The sequence below is a fragment of the Phocoena phocoena genome, chromosome 3, assembly GCF_963924675.1.
Source record: "Phocoena phocoena chromosome 3, mPhoPho1.1, whole genome shotgun sequence".
NCBI lineage: Eukaryota > Metazoa > Chordata > Mammalia > Artiodactyla > Phocoenidae > Phocoena > Phocoena phocoena.
In genome coordinates, this window is record NC_089221.1 from 28,260,250 (window position 1) to 28,278,417 (window position 18,168).

The 18,168-nt window shown below is 43.2% G+C and overlaps 1 protein-coding gene across 1 annotated transcript in view; it reads right to left on the reverse strand.

The window, feature by feature from the left end:
* Window positions 1-18,168, reverse strand: part of ADAMTS12 (ADAM metallopeptidase with thrombospondin type 1 motif 12) — a 388,886-nt gene that overhangs the window by 354,651 nt on the left and 16,067 nt on the right. The window contains 1 exon segment of the mRNA XM_065874119.1: window positions 12,513-12,874. Coding sequence (XP_065730191.1) covers window positions 12,513-12,874 — 362 coding nt within the window.

Below are 18,168 nucleotides of genomic sequence, written 5' to 3' on the forward strand. Positions count from 1 at the left end.
GGTCGGGAGATTGGTCATTAAGAGACAAGCCGAGAATGTTGGAGGATCGGAAAGAGAGAAGTTCAGTGGTAAACTTAAAAAAAAAATTTTTTTTTAATTTGCTAGAAGAAAGGAAGCCTGCTTGGAAGGAAAGTAGTGCTATCTGATGACCCAGTTAGAGACTGGAAGCTGTGCATTTTTTAATTGTGTGACTCATTCTTTGGGGCCAAAACAGAAATCAAGTGAGGAAAAAATTTCCAGAGAAAAATCTGTCTGTAAACAGGGTGGCGGGTGGTCAGGGGAGGGTGGATTGGTGAAGGGGAGAGTCAATGACATGAAATGGGACCGTTTAGTATGAACTTTTGTAACTGATAAATCTCTTTCTCAGAATAGCTTACTGTCATCCCAGCCAACTTCACTGCAGAACCATGAAGGAATTGCAGTGAGAATGTGTGGTCCGGAAGTCAAAGAAGCTGGGTCTGGAAGGAAGCACCTTTTTAAGTGAACTCCTGGATTATCTCAAGCAGGGAAATCAACAAATCCAGTAACACACACCATTGCGGAATCTCAGAAGTTCATTTTCTAATGGGTTTGTTTAGAGGAAGATTTTCAGTTTTTGACTATTTGTAAAGCCTTAAAAGCAAATAACCAGGTATAATCTATGAAGAAGGCAAACAAGACAGCTGTGGTGTTAACAAATGGTTACAGACAAGTGGAAAGAGAAACATATGCACACTTTCTCTAAGTCCCCAATGTATTTAGTCAAGGATATAGAACTTAATGGAAGTAAGGTGACCAGGCCCAGGAGCAGAGGCCGTGTCTCCTGTCCCTGTGGTCTAGGGGGTGCACTGCTGTAAGTGGCCCTCTCTGCATGGATAGTGTCCTCCCAGAGCTGAGAAGGGAGCCCCATTCTTGCTTTGCCTTTTATACCTAGACTTTCACAAACATTCTGGAAAATGCCACACTTATAATCTCTTAAGGGAATATTTATAAACATCAAGGTCTCTTCATTCTTAACCCAAACTTACCATCAACAAGGCTCCATTCCTTCGGGAAGGGGACGAAAGTCTAAACAGTATCAGTTGTTATTGTCTCTCCCAGCCTTCCAGGGCCCAGAAAGCTTGTCTCTTCTCAATAGTTTAGATGAAGACACAGAAACAAGAGATTGCTACTTAGCGCAGGTACCAGAGAGATGAGAAGGAAAGAGCCTGAGAACCACCAGAAGTTGTCCTGGTAAGAGCTGCCATGCCAAAGACACAGGCTCTAACATAACAAAACACGGCAGAGGACAGAAGAGCAGCAAAGGATGACAATGGGTACACCTGACCACTATAACCCATCTTATTTGGCTCCCAAGGTCACATGTACCTTCTCAGTCTTTTTCTGGGTCACATTATCTAAGATTCCTCTTCCATCCTTTCACTCATCGACACCGATTAGAATAAGCAGCATCCCCCGCCCACTGCTTCTATGCATCATTGGGCATTTGGGCAAACAATTTGCCAAAAGGATGCAATATGTAAAAGACTGAACTCAAATAGAATTAGGGAAGCTGGGTTTGATAGGCCAGCGCCTGTCAAATTTTAATGCACATACAAATCCCATGGGGATCTTGTTAACATTTAGGCTCTGATTCAGCAGATGAGAGGGGTGGGATCTGAGAACCTGCATTTCTAGCAGGCTCCCAGATGGTGCCCATTCTGCTGGTCCATGGGCCACACATTTAGCTGCAAGGACCCAGTCCACTCAAATAAGAGACCCAAAGGGGCAAAGGATCCCATCTAAGGTTACACCATTAGTAAGTATCGTGCTTGGACTTGAACTCAGTTCCTGTAACTCCCAAATCCAGTGGGACTGCTCCATGTGAAAAGTATGCCATCTCCCCAAACTTGGCTGTGTCTCTCTGACATGGGTTATATGGTGGTTAAAATTAAATCAGTCCTATCACCCTGAAAGATCATCTCCAAAAGCCAAGTTAAAACGTTATTTTCAATTACAAAACCTAAAACCCAGGGCTCCTGTTTTCTCATTTTTCAACATTCTTATTAACATCTGTCAGTCAATGGAGACATTTTTTAAAAGAACCAGATCTTTCTGAAAGCTGATATTTAAGCTCCCCTGACCTATGATTCATGCTGGATCAAAAAAGAAGAGAAATATTAATATATGAACATCTAGTGAGAAATTCTGGACACCTAATCTTCAGTCTCTGTAATGAAAACAGAAATGAGATTCAAAGTACAGTCTCCAGAGAAGAGAAGAGTAACGTCTCCATGCTGCACTTGTGTGGACCCGTAAGCCAAGTAATTAGCCTAATAATAAACAGAACATCCAGCCTCTCATTTCCCATCACAGCTGAGGGTCATTCCTCTCCTGGACCGTAGGGAGGATCCCTGATTCACAATCAGTGCTTCTTGAACTACTGATTCTTCAGGCCTCTCTCTCGCTTTCAATCTGTCAAGCTGGGAACTCACAAAATGAACCTGATGAATTGAAAAATAAGCAGAAAGACAAAAAGGGAGAGAAGCCGGGGGCCGGGGGGGGGGATGCTCATATTTATGAACCTGTAACACAAAGCATTAATAGTGAGGAGAGGAATCTCCCGCCTGCTAGAGGCCCCGTTCCAAAGTCTAATGTCTGAGTAAGCATGGGTCTTACCAGGCAACCCCCAAAGGTCAGGGATCACGGAGAATTCCTCGGTCTGGGAGCAGAGTTAGGAGATACACAGAGCGTTTCTTTCCCTCCCCCTGGCGAGGAGCAACAAACTCTGACACACAGGCACCTCGCAACTCAAATGAGCGCTTTCTGCAAATAAGCCACCAAGTTCCACATCGGGAAGCAAGGCAAGAAGCCACGCTGAGAAAGTTTTCCCACACAGCTCTGCCAGCGGGTTTCATTCCTCAGCTACATCACCCCAAGCTTCAGCTGAGTTCAAGAACAAGAGGGCAGAAACGGCTGCATTTTTTGATTGTATGTTAGGAACCAGCAGGGCTTTCCATCTGGGCCGAGAACTCAACAGCACTCGAGGGAGTGACATGGTATAAAGTGTATCCCTCTCATTAGAGGCACCATCATAAAGCAGAGACTTTTAAATGTCACTTATCTCATTTGTAGCATTCACATGGCAAAACGCAGACAACACTTAAGTCTTGCATTTTTGGACATCGGAACCTAACAAAATTTAAACTGTTAAAATTATCGGAACAGCCCATCCTAGCAAAAACTGATACCTTGCTGGTTAGAAGCTGGAAAACGATTCCAAAGTTCCATACTGTCCTGCATCCGAAGATTGAATTTCTTTTCAGAGTATCCCTTCCATTTGTTCTGGTGACAAAGATTAAAATTCTATTCCCTTCAGTGTGAAGTTGGCTAAGCAAAGAAAGAAAAGGATGCCTTCAAACATGACTCTTGGGTATATATTTCAGCAGAAATGTTTCACTGCCGTTTCGGGCATCTGTATGGGAGCAGTGTTTTTTCTCTACACATATTTATAGAAACTGAGCCTTTATGTATCAATAATTGTTTCTTCTTGAGAAGACCCCCTCCCTTGTGTTCCAGCTCAAGCAGGTGTTCACTAGAGATCAGTAGCAAAGACCCCCGAGTTTCAGGAAATAGACCAGACTTGTTCTTCACCTTGAAGCAAAAGGGAGATTGGGAAAGGCACTCGGTCAGGACTTGCAGCTCAGTGGAAAAGGATCTGTTATTAATGCACACACACCCCATCTCTCCACACTGTTATTTGAAACTGAATACCTCAGGCTTTGGGGAACACACTGGCCGTGGATTGTTGTGTTCTCCTGTGATTGTCGCTTGGGGTCCACAGAGCCAAGTCCTATGGGAAAGGGGCTCCAGGGCTACCGCAGCAGCACACATTCGTGCAAATTGCAAGAGGGGGCAATGGCAGGGGAGGCAAATGACATTTTAACAGATGCCCCCTCCAGACAGATGAATTTTAAAAGGCACCGCATCTAAGTAGACAAATTACAAAAAGATGCTCCTCTTTGAGCACAAGGATTATAAAAATACCCCTTTTCCTCCTGGAGCCCAGACATGGTTCGGCTGGCAGAGCCTGAGATGGATTTCAGCCCCAACTGGTCCCCTGGATGGGGTACCTCTGTAGGGTTTGTAACGCAAAAACTGCCTGGTGGGACGCAGCACATTTAGGTTGGGCATCCCTCTGAAGAAAGTAGATATTCCTTGAAAGGAACTCCTGGAAAGGAGAACTAGAAACAAAGATGGGCCTCAGGCTAGGGAAATTTCCTCCTTTCCCAGCAGCCCCATGATTGGACCCAGGCCTCGGGAGAGAACTATGTTTAGGTGCATCCCTTACCCTGGAGATTGCTGTAGGGTGATTCTTGCTACACAGTGAAAGCCCAAGTGCTTGGTTAGAGATGCTCTTGAAGTTCAGCCTAGGCTCTAAGCACAGCCAAGGTGAGTAGCAGTTTTAGGTTATTATTTGTGTTGTACTTCTCTTCCTTTTACATGCAAACCTTCAAAGAAATCTTGCTGAAAATTATAGTTTGGACTCTGATGTGTTTTACAGAACAAAGAAAAGGCCTGAATGAGATGCAGAAGAGGATAGCAAAGTTGATTGCGGTGTCCCCTTGCCAAAGTCAACATGATGGCGGCAGTCACCATGCTTGTAGAGTGATAGACCCAGGAGGATCTTGTAGCAGAGGTAACATCACCCAGCCATGATGGGGAGCCAGCACCCTGGGAACCCATCAGAAGTGGCTCAGGGAACATTTAAGCAGACTGCATTCTGGAGTTCAATAGATGGCATTCAAGCCATTGCTTGGGTAGCTGAGGAATTATAATCTCATTGTGAAGCCACAGACTGGGAGGGTCTACAGAATCTTGGAGCAGTGTAAAGGCTAAATACTGAAATAAGCACATCCATTCAACCACTATTTACTGAGTGTTTATTATGAAACATAGCTTAACATGTGCAAACAAGACAGGGTGAGAGGAAGAAAAGTTAAGCAAAAAAGAGAAGAAAATATCAGGTATTGTAGGTTTTTTAAAAAATAAAATAGGCAATGCGATAGAATACCGGAGGAGTGTAGACTTTGTGTAGTCAGGGAATACCACAAGCTGAGATCTGAAAGACAGAAGAAGAAGAAGGAGCAGCTCTGTAGAAATCCGAGGGGAGAGTGTTGTAGGCAGAAGAAACCGTCCATGCAAAGACAATGAAGCCAGAGTGTGCCTGATACTTTGAAAAACAGAGAGAAGGTCAGTGTGGCTAGAGGTCTCTGCAGGAGGGCAACATGGCGGGAGAGGGGTGCAGGGAGGTGGGCCCCCCAGATCAGAGGGAGCTTTGGAAGCCAGGGCAAGTTATTTGGATTTTCTTGAGGGAGGGAGGACCAAGCATCGTGGACTTAAAACCAGTAGAAGATTTTAAGCAGAAGAATGCACTGCTCTATAAATGTGTTTAGAAATCCAGTCTTGTCACTCTGCGAGTAATAGCTTGTAGGGAGTTAAGGGAAGAAGCAGAGGAGCCGCTTGGGAGGTCAATGCAATGTTCCAGAGGAGAGAGAATGGTGACTAGGACTAGGGCACGGTTTCTCAGCCTCGGAACAATTGACATTTTGGACCATGTAATCCTTTGTTGTGGGGCTGTTCTGTGCATTACAGGAAGTTTAGTAGCATCCTTGGCCTCACTAGATGTCAGCCGCAATCCTCCCCTCCCCCAGTGGTGACAACCCAAAATGTCTCCAGACATTGCTAAATGTCACTTGGCGGGCACAACCAGCCCTGCTGAGAATTTCTGGACTAGGGGGTTAGCTGTGGAAGTGACAAGAGTGGTAAATTCTGAATATATTGATATTTTGAAGGAAGAGCTGATAGGACTTGCTGATAAGAATAGATAGAGAGTGTGAGAAAAAGAGATGAGTCAATGATAGAATAATTCCATGGGTTTTTGACCTGGGCAACAGGGAAAATGGAGTTACCATGTACAGCAATGGGGAAGAATGTGGGAGCAGGGAATTGAGGGTGTCGCTTTGAACATCTTAAATTTGAGATTCCTGTTAGGCATGTGGAAATGGCAGATAGACAGTTGAAGTTCCAAGAAATGTCAGAGTTAGATATACAAATGTAGTAGTTAGTCACATACATATACAGAGATAGAGATAGAGGATATAGATGATAGACAGACAAATAATTCGATGATTAGATTGATAGATATAATGATGATACATAGATAGAGAGAGAGACAGACAGATAGATTGCAAAGGGCATGTTGGAATGAAAACAGTCACTAAAAAGCAGGTTCTTGCCACAACTTTCCAGATAGGTTGCACATTTAAAAGCTTGTAAAAAGGCAGTCAAATTAAAAGGGCACTGAAGTCCTTCAGACTGAAAAGAAATCATAGATCATAGTACTGAGGAATAGAAACTTATGTTACACCAGGACACTCTTCTCCAAGCATGCCCTAAATCGATGAGCCAAGTCTCATCTATGAACAAAATGTGGTCATCCCACCAGCCCCCGTCTTTCCGTGATGGGGAGACAGTGAGGCTCAGCACGGAAGAAATTGCCATCATTCTACCAGACTAATTTAGAATCAGGAAACTTTCCAAAACAGAATATTTCAAGAATTAATATGACCGAAGAAACCAGGGGAACAAATTTGCAAAAATGCTTCACTATTTTTTTTTCCCAAATAAATTATCTGACCCAGAGGGGAAAAAAAGGCAACTGTTGGGGTCTATTTAAGAGACTCATTCTCTAACCACACTAACTACCCTATGGGCGGGGTAGGTCTGATGCCCCACAAGGACAGCCCACCCAATGGGTGATATTATAAGGGTGATGGGCTGGAAGATTTCCTGTGAGAAATGCCATCAGAGTGGAATTTAGAATTCCTCCCCAGAAGGCTGTATAACTCTCACCTTGGGAAAGAGGGAGGACCAAGCATCGTGGACCTTTCAGTTCCACCAGTCAACCTAGATAGGTCTCATGTGCAGAATTGGAAGAGACCTACCACGTTCATGGATTAGAAGACTAATGTAGTAAATGTCAATTTCCCCAAATTAATATATAGGTTTAATATAATTCCTGTCAAAAAAAATCTCAGCAATTTTTTATCGTCAGATGATTCAAAAATTTATATGGAAAGGAAAAGAAGTTAGAATTACTAAAACAATTCTGAAAAAGAAGAAAAAAATGGGAGCGATCAGTCTACTTGATTTCAATACTGATTTTAAAGCAATAGTAATGAAGCCATAGGAATGAAAATTCTATTGGTAGACTAGAACATAAAACTCAGAAACTCATGGAAATATGTCCAACTGATTTTTGACAAGTGCAGAAGCAATTCAATAGAGGGAAGGTAGCCTTTTAAAATATGGTGCTAGAGCAATCAGACATCCATAGGCAAAAAAAGAGAAGAAAAAGGAGGAAGGAAGGAAGGATGGAAGGGAGGGAGGGAGGGAAGGAGAGAGGAAGTAAGGGAATGAACCTTTACCTAAGTCTCACACTTTAAACAAAAATTAACTCAAAATGATCATGAACTTAAATATAAAATGGAAACATAAGGAGAGAATGGAGGCAGGAAGGAAATGAGTGTGCCTAAAAGGACAACACGAGTGATTGTTTTGATGGTAATGTTGGACATCTTGACTGTATCAATGTCAGATCTTGTCTATGATATTATATAGTAATTTTGCAAGATGTTACCACTGGGGGGGAAGGGGACCTCTATAGGTTCTCACCACAGCATATGAAACCACAACTATCTCAAGATAAAAAGTTTAACTCTAAAAAAAACTAAAAATAACACCTTTTCAAAATTTTAATCCATAGTATTTTTTTACTGACTCAAGTATGCAGTCTAGATAGTGCGTGCCTAGCCCACGCCCCTTGGTGGAAGTGGGGTACTCCATGAAGAGGCAGAACCCCAGCCCTGTATCACACGTAAGTGTGGAGTCTAACACCTTGCGCTATCCTCCCAGTCCAGAAATCTAAACTGAAATACGAACGGCAAACTAGCCTGCAACACATCCTGTAGGGCCCTTGATAACAGCAAATCCAGCACCATCCCAGGGTTCTCACAGGTAACAACTCCCACTGCGGATGAATTCCGAATCTAATTGATTAAAGAATACAGTTTCTCTATCAAAGAACATAGACTAAAACAAATCAACTAAACTGTTCAGAAGAAACAAATTCCATAACTTCAAAGTTTATACAAGTGTTGAGGGGAAAAGAAGGTGAAAATGGTGAAGACGACAGAGAGAAAGTTGCTGAGCCAACTTTCAGATGGGGACTGACCCGGTCTGAAAGCAGCTTCCAAGAGGATGGGTACCAGAGCCGTGTGAGAGGATATTAACTGGAGGAAGGAGGTCATCCCACATCCTGTCATGGGTGACCTTTCTTGGGTCTTCAGTTTGTAACCATCTGAGTCTTCTCCAAGGGAGACTAGATGAACCTCAAATTATCGAAAACTCCAAGAGAACACAGCCTCCAACATTAGGACGAGCCCATCTGAAGCAAAGAATATGCCAGCCCTGAGCCATACGAACAAGAAGCAAATGTCCTGCTCCACACAAGAGGGTTTCCTGCCTCACAAAGCCTTCCCCAAAGCCACCTCTGTCCCTAAGAGTGCTGGGAGGCTTAGAGGCAGCATATCCTAAGCCTGCCATCCTGTGAATCTGAGTGTGGGGTCGTCCCTGGGTGAAAAGGAAAATAAATATCCTGGAGATCAGGCCCCAGACAACTGGCCAGGAGAAATCAGACGCAAGTCCAACCACTACCTTCTGACTAGAACCACTGTAGATGAGCACTGTGAAATGATGGCACATGAGCAAATGAGCTTGAAGCCAGCCAACTTGTGTGCTCACAAAAGAAACTCATTTGGCTTTCGGTGCCTTTTTTATAATCATCCATTAATTGTCCAATTATGTGTGAAAAGATCCAAAATAATCCCAGTGGACTGGTTCTCCTGGAAAAACATCATTCAGTGATTTAGATCTAAAACTTTCCATCATCTTGGCCACCACATAAGTCTATTAGTTCACATTCGTTTCTTTGTGCCCCTGTGCTTAGCATGAATCTGAAATCTGAATCTGAAAATGGCCACATGGTGGATCTTGCAGCTGTCTGGGGCCATTAGAAATTGCAAAGCTCCCAGTATTCTATTCCCAAGCCTGGAATAATGCTAAACAGTATGCAATTTCCCTTAGAGAAAACAAGATGGAAGTAGGGAGAAATTGAGGGCAATGGTCCTCAACCCTGGCTGCATGCTAGAATCACCTGGGGTGAGCGGCTACTTTAGAGCAATATTGGCTAATACTGCTAATTAATACCCACTCGCACTAATCCAGTGATTGGCAACACCTAATGCACATCGGAATCTCCTAGAGAGCTTTTAAAAATACTGATGCCTGGGCTCCACCCCCACTGACCAGTCAAATCAGAGCATCTGGAAGATGGGGTTGTGGCATGGGTACCTTTTTAAAGCTCCTTAGGTACTACTATACAGCACAGGGAATAACTATTCAGTAACTTGTAATAACCTATAATGAAAAGTAATCTGAAATATATATATACACACATATATATATATATAACTGAATCACTTTGCCGTACACCTGAAATTAACACAGTATTGTAAATCAACTATATTTCAATTAAAAAAAAAAAGCCTTAGTTGATCTAATGTTCAGCCTGGGTTAAGAATGACTGCCCTAGTCCAGGCCTTTAGGGAGCACCAGAATCTCCTGAAGAGGTCATTAAATCAAAGGTTTCAAAGAAAGCAGTTAACAGACACCAAAAGTAGATTTGAGGCTCCCACGGAGGAGGGGAGATGGGAGGATTGGAGAGTGACTGCTAAGGGGTTTCTTTGGGGGCTAATGAAAATGTTCTAAAATCTATTGTGGTGATGGCTGCAAAACCCTGTGAATATATTTAAAGCCATTGGATTGTATGCTTTAAGTGGGTAAATTGTACGTATGTGAATTACATCTCAGTAAAGCTGTTAAAACACACTCACATAGGTTTCTGCCCACCCCCAGAGATTCTGATGCACTGGTTCTGAAGTGGAGCCCATGAATCTGCCTTTTTAATGAAATCCCAGGTGATGTTGATTCTGTGAAGTCACAGATCAAACTGCTCTAGGCCACAGAAAGGCAATGGCATTTAAACTCTCTAGGATTTTATGAGCACCATAACAGTTTATGAATGGTTAATGGTTAATGACTATATGTGGGTTCCCCCATCAGTGTTCTCTGGAGCAGTGTGGCTTTTGCATGTTTGTTTTGTGGATCACTTCACTCCTATGTGCCTGTCCTTCTAGAACAAGGGCTCTTTCTTCTGTTACCCTAGTCGTAGAGGATCAGGTGACACTGATGCTTCCAGGGTTGTCTCATAGAAATGAAAGCAGAAATTGCAAAGGGAAAATGTCATATGAACCCAGAGGAAACCCAGAGGATTAGGACCACGGAGCCAGGAGATATCCCCTGGTTCAACCAAGCACTGTATGAGACCCTGGGAGAAGAAGAAAAGAATAGGGCATCTTTTTTTATTTTGTGTCATTTATGAAATGATAAATAGCTACATATGAAAATCTAGATTTACCAAAAAAAGGCAAAGCAAGACTTTCCACTTATTGTACAAAACGATTCATCCCCAGAGGTCCTTCAAAATATTGAACTTTCTTGGTACCTTTACACTGATGTACAATGTTTTACATTAATTTTCCCACAGTTTTCAAGCAAAACCAAATTAGACAGGTGCAGGATAAACAGACTCTTAAATTATGAAGAGCAGGATTCTCATCAAACTGGCAGTAAGGATGGGAGGATTTGAGATGAGCACTTCCTCTAGGAATATGAATGCCACTAGCGGGGTTGCCCGGCAAAGCAACCCCGGTCAGGCTTCCCTGGAGGCGCAGTGGTTAAGAATCCACCTGCCAACACAGGGGACACGGGTTTGAACCCTGGTCCAGGAAGATCCCACATGCCGCGGAGCAACTAAGCCAAGGCGCCACAACTACTGAGCCTGTGCTCTAGAGCCTGCAAGCCACAACTACTGAGCCCATGTGCCACAACTACTGAAGCCCACATGCCTAGAGCCCGTGCTCCACAACAAAAGAAGCCACCGCAATGAGAAGCCCAAGCACCGCAACGAAGAGGAGCCCCCGCTCGTCACAACTAGAGAAAGCCCGCGTGCAGCAACAAAGACCCAACGCAGCCAAAAATAAACAAACAAATAAATAAATTAATAAATTTATATATAAAAAAAAAAAAGCCCAGGTACAGGTGCAAAGGCCGATGCCCAAGTCTCTGCCACAACTGTCCCCAGGACTCCGGAGGCTTTCCGCCTGCAGTCAGTCCCTAAGTACCCTTGGTTAGCGCTGCCCCCTACTCCAGCATGACCAGACCTCAACATAAGTCCTAGGCATTGTTCGCCATGCAGCTGCCAGTGGGGCTGTCACTGTTGTCGCTGCTAGAAGTAAGGGGGAACAAAGGGACCACTTTTTTTTTAAGGTTTAAATTTTGAAAAACAAGCTTGGTCACATTTTGAGAGGCAGCACAGAACAGTTGAAAGACTCGGGCTCAAATCAACAAGAGCACAGTAAAGATATTCAACATCTCCAAACTGCATCATCTGTTAAAACATAGCTAAACTGGTGGCGGGGTGGGGGGACATTGTAGAGAGGACAATGTGCATAAATCACATAATAGGCCACATATTCCAGTGTCTGGCATGTTAGAAATATTAATAATAGCGGCCAATATTCATTATCTATTATTTACTAAATACTCTTCTAAGATTTATATATATATGAATTCATTTAATTCTCACAGTACTCTATTACAGGGGTCAGCAAACTTTTTCTGCAAAGACCAGATGGCAAATATCTGGGGCCTCGTGGCCCCATACAGTCTCTATCCTGACCACTCAGCTCTGCTGTTGCAGCTCAAAAGCAGCCGTAGACAATATAAACACATGGGCATATCTGTGTTTCAATAACGTTTTATTTATAGAAACAAGAGGTGGTCCAGATTTGGCCTGTGGGCTGTAGTTTGCCAATCTCTGCTCTGTGAGTTGGGTGCTATCATTATCTCCATTTTACAGAGGAGAAAATGGAGGCACAAAGGAATCAACTGACAGCCCAAGGGCCCACATGAGATCTGATTATAAACTACCCACAGTCAACAATTAGATCATAGCAGCTGCTGCCATCACCATCCCATCTGTAAGTCTCGCACTCAGGAGGGGCTGGCCAGCCAGTCACCAGCACGCTCAGAGCTGCCTCAGAGGTTGAAGACCCAACTCCAATCCCCTCCTCTCCTTGCCCTGATATTCCTGGTTGAAGTTCTTCCTGGACCCTCAATGTCCTTATTCCCCGTACCACCCAGACTGATTTTAATTTTATGCATTATCTCCCCAGCCTGTTTGGAAGCCCGGACCATGCACACCACAAGTGCTCAATTCCTATGTGCTAAATGCATCTACGAACCCACTGGCAGTGGGTGTGCAGGCCACGAGAGTCAGGGACTGAGGGCAGAGAAGTAAGGGGACTCACCAGTCCATGGCAGGCACTGAGGGCTGCAGTCCCAACCCTGGTGCCTTGCTGCAGAACTGTGCCCCTGAGATGGCAGGGGGGACCCGAGGAAGCCTCCATCTTCACATGGGAGAGGTTCCCATATCTCCTCTCCACGATGTAGCTTTTGGAAAGTAATCCCTGATTGACCGTCAAGTTAAAAAACAGGTCCTTCTCCTCATGGGAAATTCTATAGTATACCCGGTCCTCTGGGCCATCCAAATCTCTCTTCCTCCTGCTGCTGGTGACAGGATGGTGCAAGCCATAAGATAGAAAATGTCCGCTTGCGTCGACTTGGACAGGAGCCACCACGTGGTATTCTGGCAGGGCCTTGACAAAATGCTCTGGAAAAAAAGGAGATGCAGAATAAGCCTAAGAGATCCCTGCTGAGTCTGTGGCAAGACAAATACACCTTGTTTGGAACTTAGATTTTACCCTGTTGATTGCAAAATCCCACTGTTGAAGTGTAGAGATCATTTCCACCATACAAACACCATCAATATCAAATTCCCCGAACAACACAAATTTACCTGGGGCTGTCTCGTAGATGACAGGTGGCTCTCTCTGAGCTGACACCAAGACATAGCTCTGGATGTCAGATGTTTTACTGGAGACAAACTAAGACAAGAATTAACTCATGAGGAATATGGTTAGGAAAGGGGCAAGATCATTATGACAAACAGGAACATTTCAGGTCTAGAGTTCATTAATACAAATCACAGGGCTTCACATAAGGAGCGTAAATGCCTCTGGAATTTCCAGTTAAGTCATGTTGGAGGACAACTGCAAAAGCACAGCGAACCCATCATGTACACTCTGACAAACCTTGCACGGTTACAGCACAAGTGTTCTGTAATGTAGCAATGAGTACTTAAAAGAATGTGGGTGTTTCTTTTTTATTTTTATAAAATATACAACATAAAATGGTAAGGGAATGTATTAGGATCAGAGACATGGGGTCAAAATAGGAAAATTGCCACTTTAGAAATGCAAGACACGCACACTTCTTCCTTCCTTCCACACACGAGAACACAGACACCTTTTGACTTCCTCAAATTGAAATCTCCACCACTGCCTCTTCATTCTCCTGTTTGAGAATAACAAGGAATCTAACTAGTAAGGAGTAAGCATCAGGCTCTGGATTACAGACTACTTAAAGCAAACCATTAACCACTTACGCAGATAAACGAATCTTTTGCTTCAGGCAAAAAAAAAAAAAAAAAAAAAAGAGGGAGGGAAGGAAGGAAAGAAGAAAACAAAAGGGGAAGGAGAGGGAGAAGGAGAGAGAAAGAGGAAAAAAATTCTACTTTTTTCTACTTTTCTATTTCCACCTCCCAGCTGTACCTCTTGCATTTTGTAACTTGCGTTACTTTGTTCAAGTTACCTCCCCAACTACAATGTCTTTCATACTCTCTATCAAAATCTTATGTTTAACATAATCTTATGCTTATTTTTTAAAGTCCCAACTCAAATTCTCCCTCTTCTTTCTCCTAATGTCCTTGCTTAAAGTTCTTTCTCCCTCCCCTGAACCCCCATGTTCTTACTTTCTGTAGCTCCCAGAACAGCCCAATTTTACAAAGCCTTTTGTTTATTATATTATTTATTCCCAAACCCTTTAGAGGCCAGAATCTTGCACATCACAGGTACCCAATTCATTTGTGTGGATGTAGCAGTGAATACATGTGTAGCTGGCTAAACAAAAGAACTGGACTTGATAGGCTACAATTACAAAAGAGTTATTTTCCAGACAACTGCCTTCAAACACACTTGTCGTTCATCTGTGCCTTGGACGAAATATAGGACAGACAACATCAAAAAACAACCCAGTTAAAAAAACGGGCAGAGGACCTGAACAGACATTTTTCCAAAGGAGTCATACAGATGGCCAACAGGCACATTAAAAGATGCTCAACATCACTAATCATTGGGGAAATGCAAATCAAAACTATAATGAGATATCACCTCACACCTGTCAGAATGGCTACCATTAAAAAGACAACAAATAACAACTGTTGGCAAGGATGTAGAGAAAAGGCAACCCTGGTACACTGTTGGGGGGAATGTAAGTTGCTGCAGACCCTATGGGAAACAGTATGGCAGTTCCTCAAAAGACTAAAAATAGAACTACCATATGATCCAGCAATTCCACTTCTCGGTATTTCTCCAAAGAAAACAAAAGCACTAATTCGAAAACATATATGCACCCCAATGTTCATAGCAGCATTATCTACAACAGCCAAGATATGGAAGCAACTTAAGTGTCTATCAATAGATGAATGGATAAGGAAGATGTGACATATACATACAATGGAATATTACTCAGCCATAAAATATTACTAGGCATAAAAAAGAATGAAATCTCACATTTGTGACAACATGGATGAACCTAGAAGGTATAATACTAAGTGAAATAAGAGAAAGATAAATACCCTATGATCTCACTTATATATGGTATCTAAAAAACAAAACAAATGAACAAACATAACAAAACAGAACAGACTCATAGATACAGAGAATAAACAGGTGGTTGCCAAAGGGGAAGGGGTAGGGGGATGAGTGAAATAGATGAGGGAGATTAAGAGGTACAAACTTCCAGTTACCAAATGAGTTATGGGGATGAAATATACAGTGTGGGGAATATAGTCAATAATATTGTCATGGTGAAACCTTCAAGATGACAGAGGAGTAAGACATGGAAATCACCTTCCTTCCTACAAATACATCTACATGTGGAACAACTCCTACAGAACACCTACTGAACGCTGGCAGAAGACCTCAGACTTCCCAAAAGGCAAGAAACTCCCCACATACCTGGGTAGGGCAAAAGAAAAAACAGACAAAAGAATTGGGACGGGACCTGCACTTCTGGGAAGGAGCTGTGAAGGAGGAAAAGTTTCCACACGCTAGGAAGCCCCTTCGAGGGCGGAGACAGTGGGGGTGGCAGAGGGAGGAAGCTTCAGAGCCACGGAGGACAGCGCAACAATGGGGGTGCAGAGGGCAAAGTGGAGAGATTCCCGCACAGAGGATCGGTGCTGACCAGAAGTCACCAGCCCGAGAGGCTTGTCTGCTCACCCGCCGGCATGGGCGGGGGCTGGGAGCTGAGGCTTGGGCTTCGGAGGCCAGATCCCAGAGAGAGGACTGGGGTTGGCTGTGTGAACACAGCCTGAAGGGGCTAGTGCGCCACGGCTAGCTGGGAGGAAGTCCGGGAAAAAGTCTGGAGCTGCTGAAGAGGCAACAGACCATTGTTTTAGGGTGCGCGAGGAGAGGGGATTCAGAGCACCGCCTAAACAAGCTCCAGAGGCTGGTGCGATCTGTGGCTATCAGCGCAGACCCCAGAGACAGGCATGAAATGCTAAGGCTGCTGCTGAAGCCACCAAGAAGCCTGTGTGCAAGCATAGGTCATTGTCCGCACCTCCCCTCCTGGGAGCCTGTGCAGCCCGCCACTGCCAGGGTCCCGTGATGCAGGGACAACCTCCCAGGGAGAACACATGGCACACTTCAGGCTGTTGCAATGTCATGCTGGTCTCTGCTGCCACAGGCTCACCCCACATCTGTACCCTTCCCTCCCCCGGGCCTGAGTGAGCCAGAGCCCCCTAATCAGCTGCTTCGTTAACCCCATCCTGTCTGGTCAAAGAACAAACGCCCTCAGGTAATCTCCACAGTCAACTTGATGCACGCGGCATCTGTGGAATACCTGAATAGACAATGAAACATCCCAAAATTGAGGAGGTGGACTTTGGGAGCAACTGTAGACTTGGCGTTTGCTTTCTGCATCAAATTTGTTTCTGGATTTATGTTTCACTTAGTTTAGTATTTACAGCTTATTATCATTGGTAGGTTTGTTTATTGATTAGGTTGCTCTCTTCCTTTTTTCTTTTTTAGTATAGATATATAATTTATCCCCTTTTTCTCTTTTTCTGACTGTGTATGTGTAAGTTTCTTGGTGTGATTTTGTCTGTATAGCTTTGCTTTTACCATTTGTCCTAGGGTTCTGTCTGTCCTTTTGTTTTTTTAAATATAGTTTCTATTGCTTATTATCTATGGTGGATTTGTTTTTTTTGGTTTGGTGTTCTGTTCATTCTTTACTTTTTTCTGTTTATTACTTTAAAAATATTTTTTTAATTTTTAATAATTAAAAAATTTTTATTATAATTATTTCATTTTAATTTTTTCTTTCTTTATTTTCTTCTCACTTTTTTTCTGAGCCATATGGCTGACAAAGTGTTGGTGTTCCAGCCGAGTGTCAAGCCTGTGCCTCTGATGTGGGAGAGCTGAGTTGCAGACATTGGTCAACCAGAGACCTCCAGGATCCATGTAACATCAAACAGAAAAAGCTCTCCCAGACATGTCTATCTCAATGCTAAGACCCACCTCCACTCAACAACCAGCAAGCTACAGTGCTGGACACCCTAGCTAGACATGACAAACAACTAGCAAGACAGGAACACAACACCACCCATTAGCAGAAAGGCTGCCTAAAATCATAATAAGGTCACAGACACCCCAAAACACCACCGAATGTGGTCCTGCAAGAAAGACAAGATCCAGCCTCATCCACCAGAGCACAGCCACCAGTCCCCTCCAACAGGAAGCCTATGCAACCCACTGAACCAACCTTACCCCCTGCGGCAGACACCAAAAACAACGGGAGCTATGAACCTGCAGCCTGTGAAAAGGAGACCCCAAACACAGTAAGTTAAGCAAAATGAGAAAACAGAGAAATATGCAGCAGATGAAGGAACAAGGTAAAAAGCCACCAGAACAAACAAATGAAGAGGAAATAGGTAGTCTACCTGAAAAGGAATTCAGAGTAATGGTAGTAAAGATGATCCAAAATCTGGGAAACAGAATGGAGAAAACACAAGAAACGTTTAACAAGGACCTAGAAAACTAAAGAGCAAACAAACAATGATGAAGAACACAACAAATGAAATTAAAAATTCTCTAGAAGGAATCAATAGCAGAATAACTGAGGCAGAAGAACGGATAAGTGACCTGGAAGATAAAAGAGTGGAAATAACTACCGCAGAGCAGATTAAAGAAAAAAGAATGAAAAGAATTGAGGACAGTCTCAGAGACCTCTGGGACAACATTAAACACAACAATATTCGAATTATAGGGGTCCCAGAAGACGAAGAGAAAAAGAAAGGGACTGAGAAAATATCTGAAGAGATTATAGTTGAAAACTTCCTTAATATGGGAAAGGAAATACTCAACCAAGTCCAGGAAGTGCAGAGAATCCCATACAGGATAAATCCAAGGAGAAGCATGCCAGGACACATATTAATTAAACTATCAAAAATTAAATACAAAGAAAAAATATTAAAAGCAGCAAGGGAAAAACAACAAATACCATACAACAGAATCCCCATAAGGTTAACAGCTTATGTTTCACCAGAAACTCTGCAAGCCAGAAGGGAGTGAAAGGACATATTTAAAGTAGTGAAAGGGAAAAACTACAACCAAGATTACTCTACCCAGAAAGGATCTCATTCAGATATGACAGAGAAAGTAAAATCTTTACAGACAAGCAAAAGTGAGAATTCAGCACCACCAAACCAGCTTAACAACAAAAGCTAAAGGAACCTCTCTAGGCAGGAAACACAAGAGAAGGAAAAGACCTACAATAACAAATCCA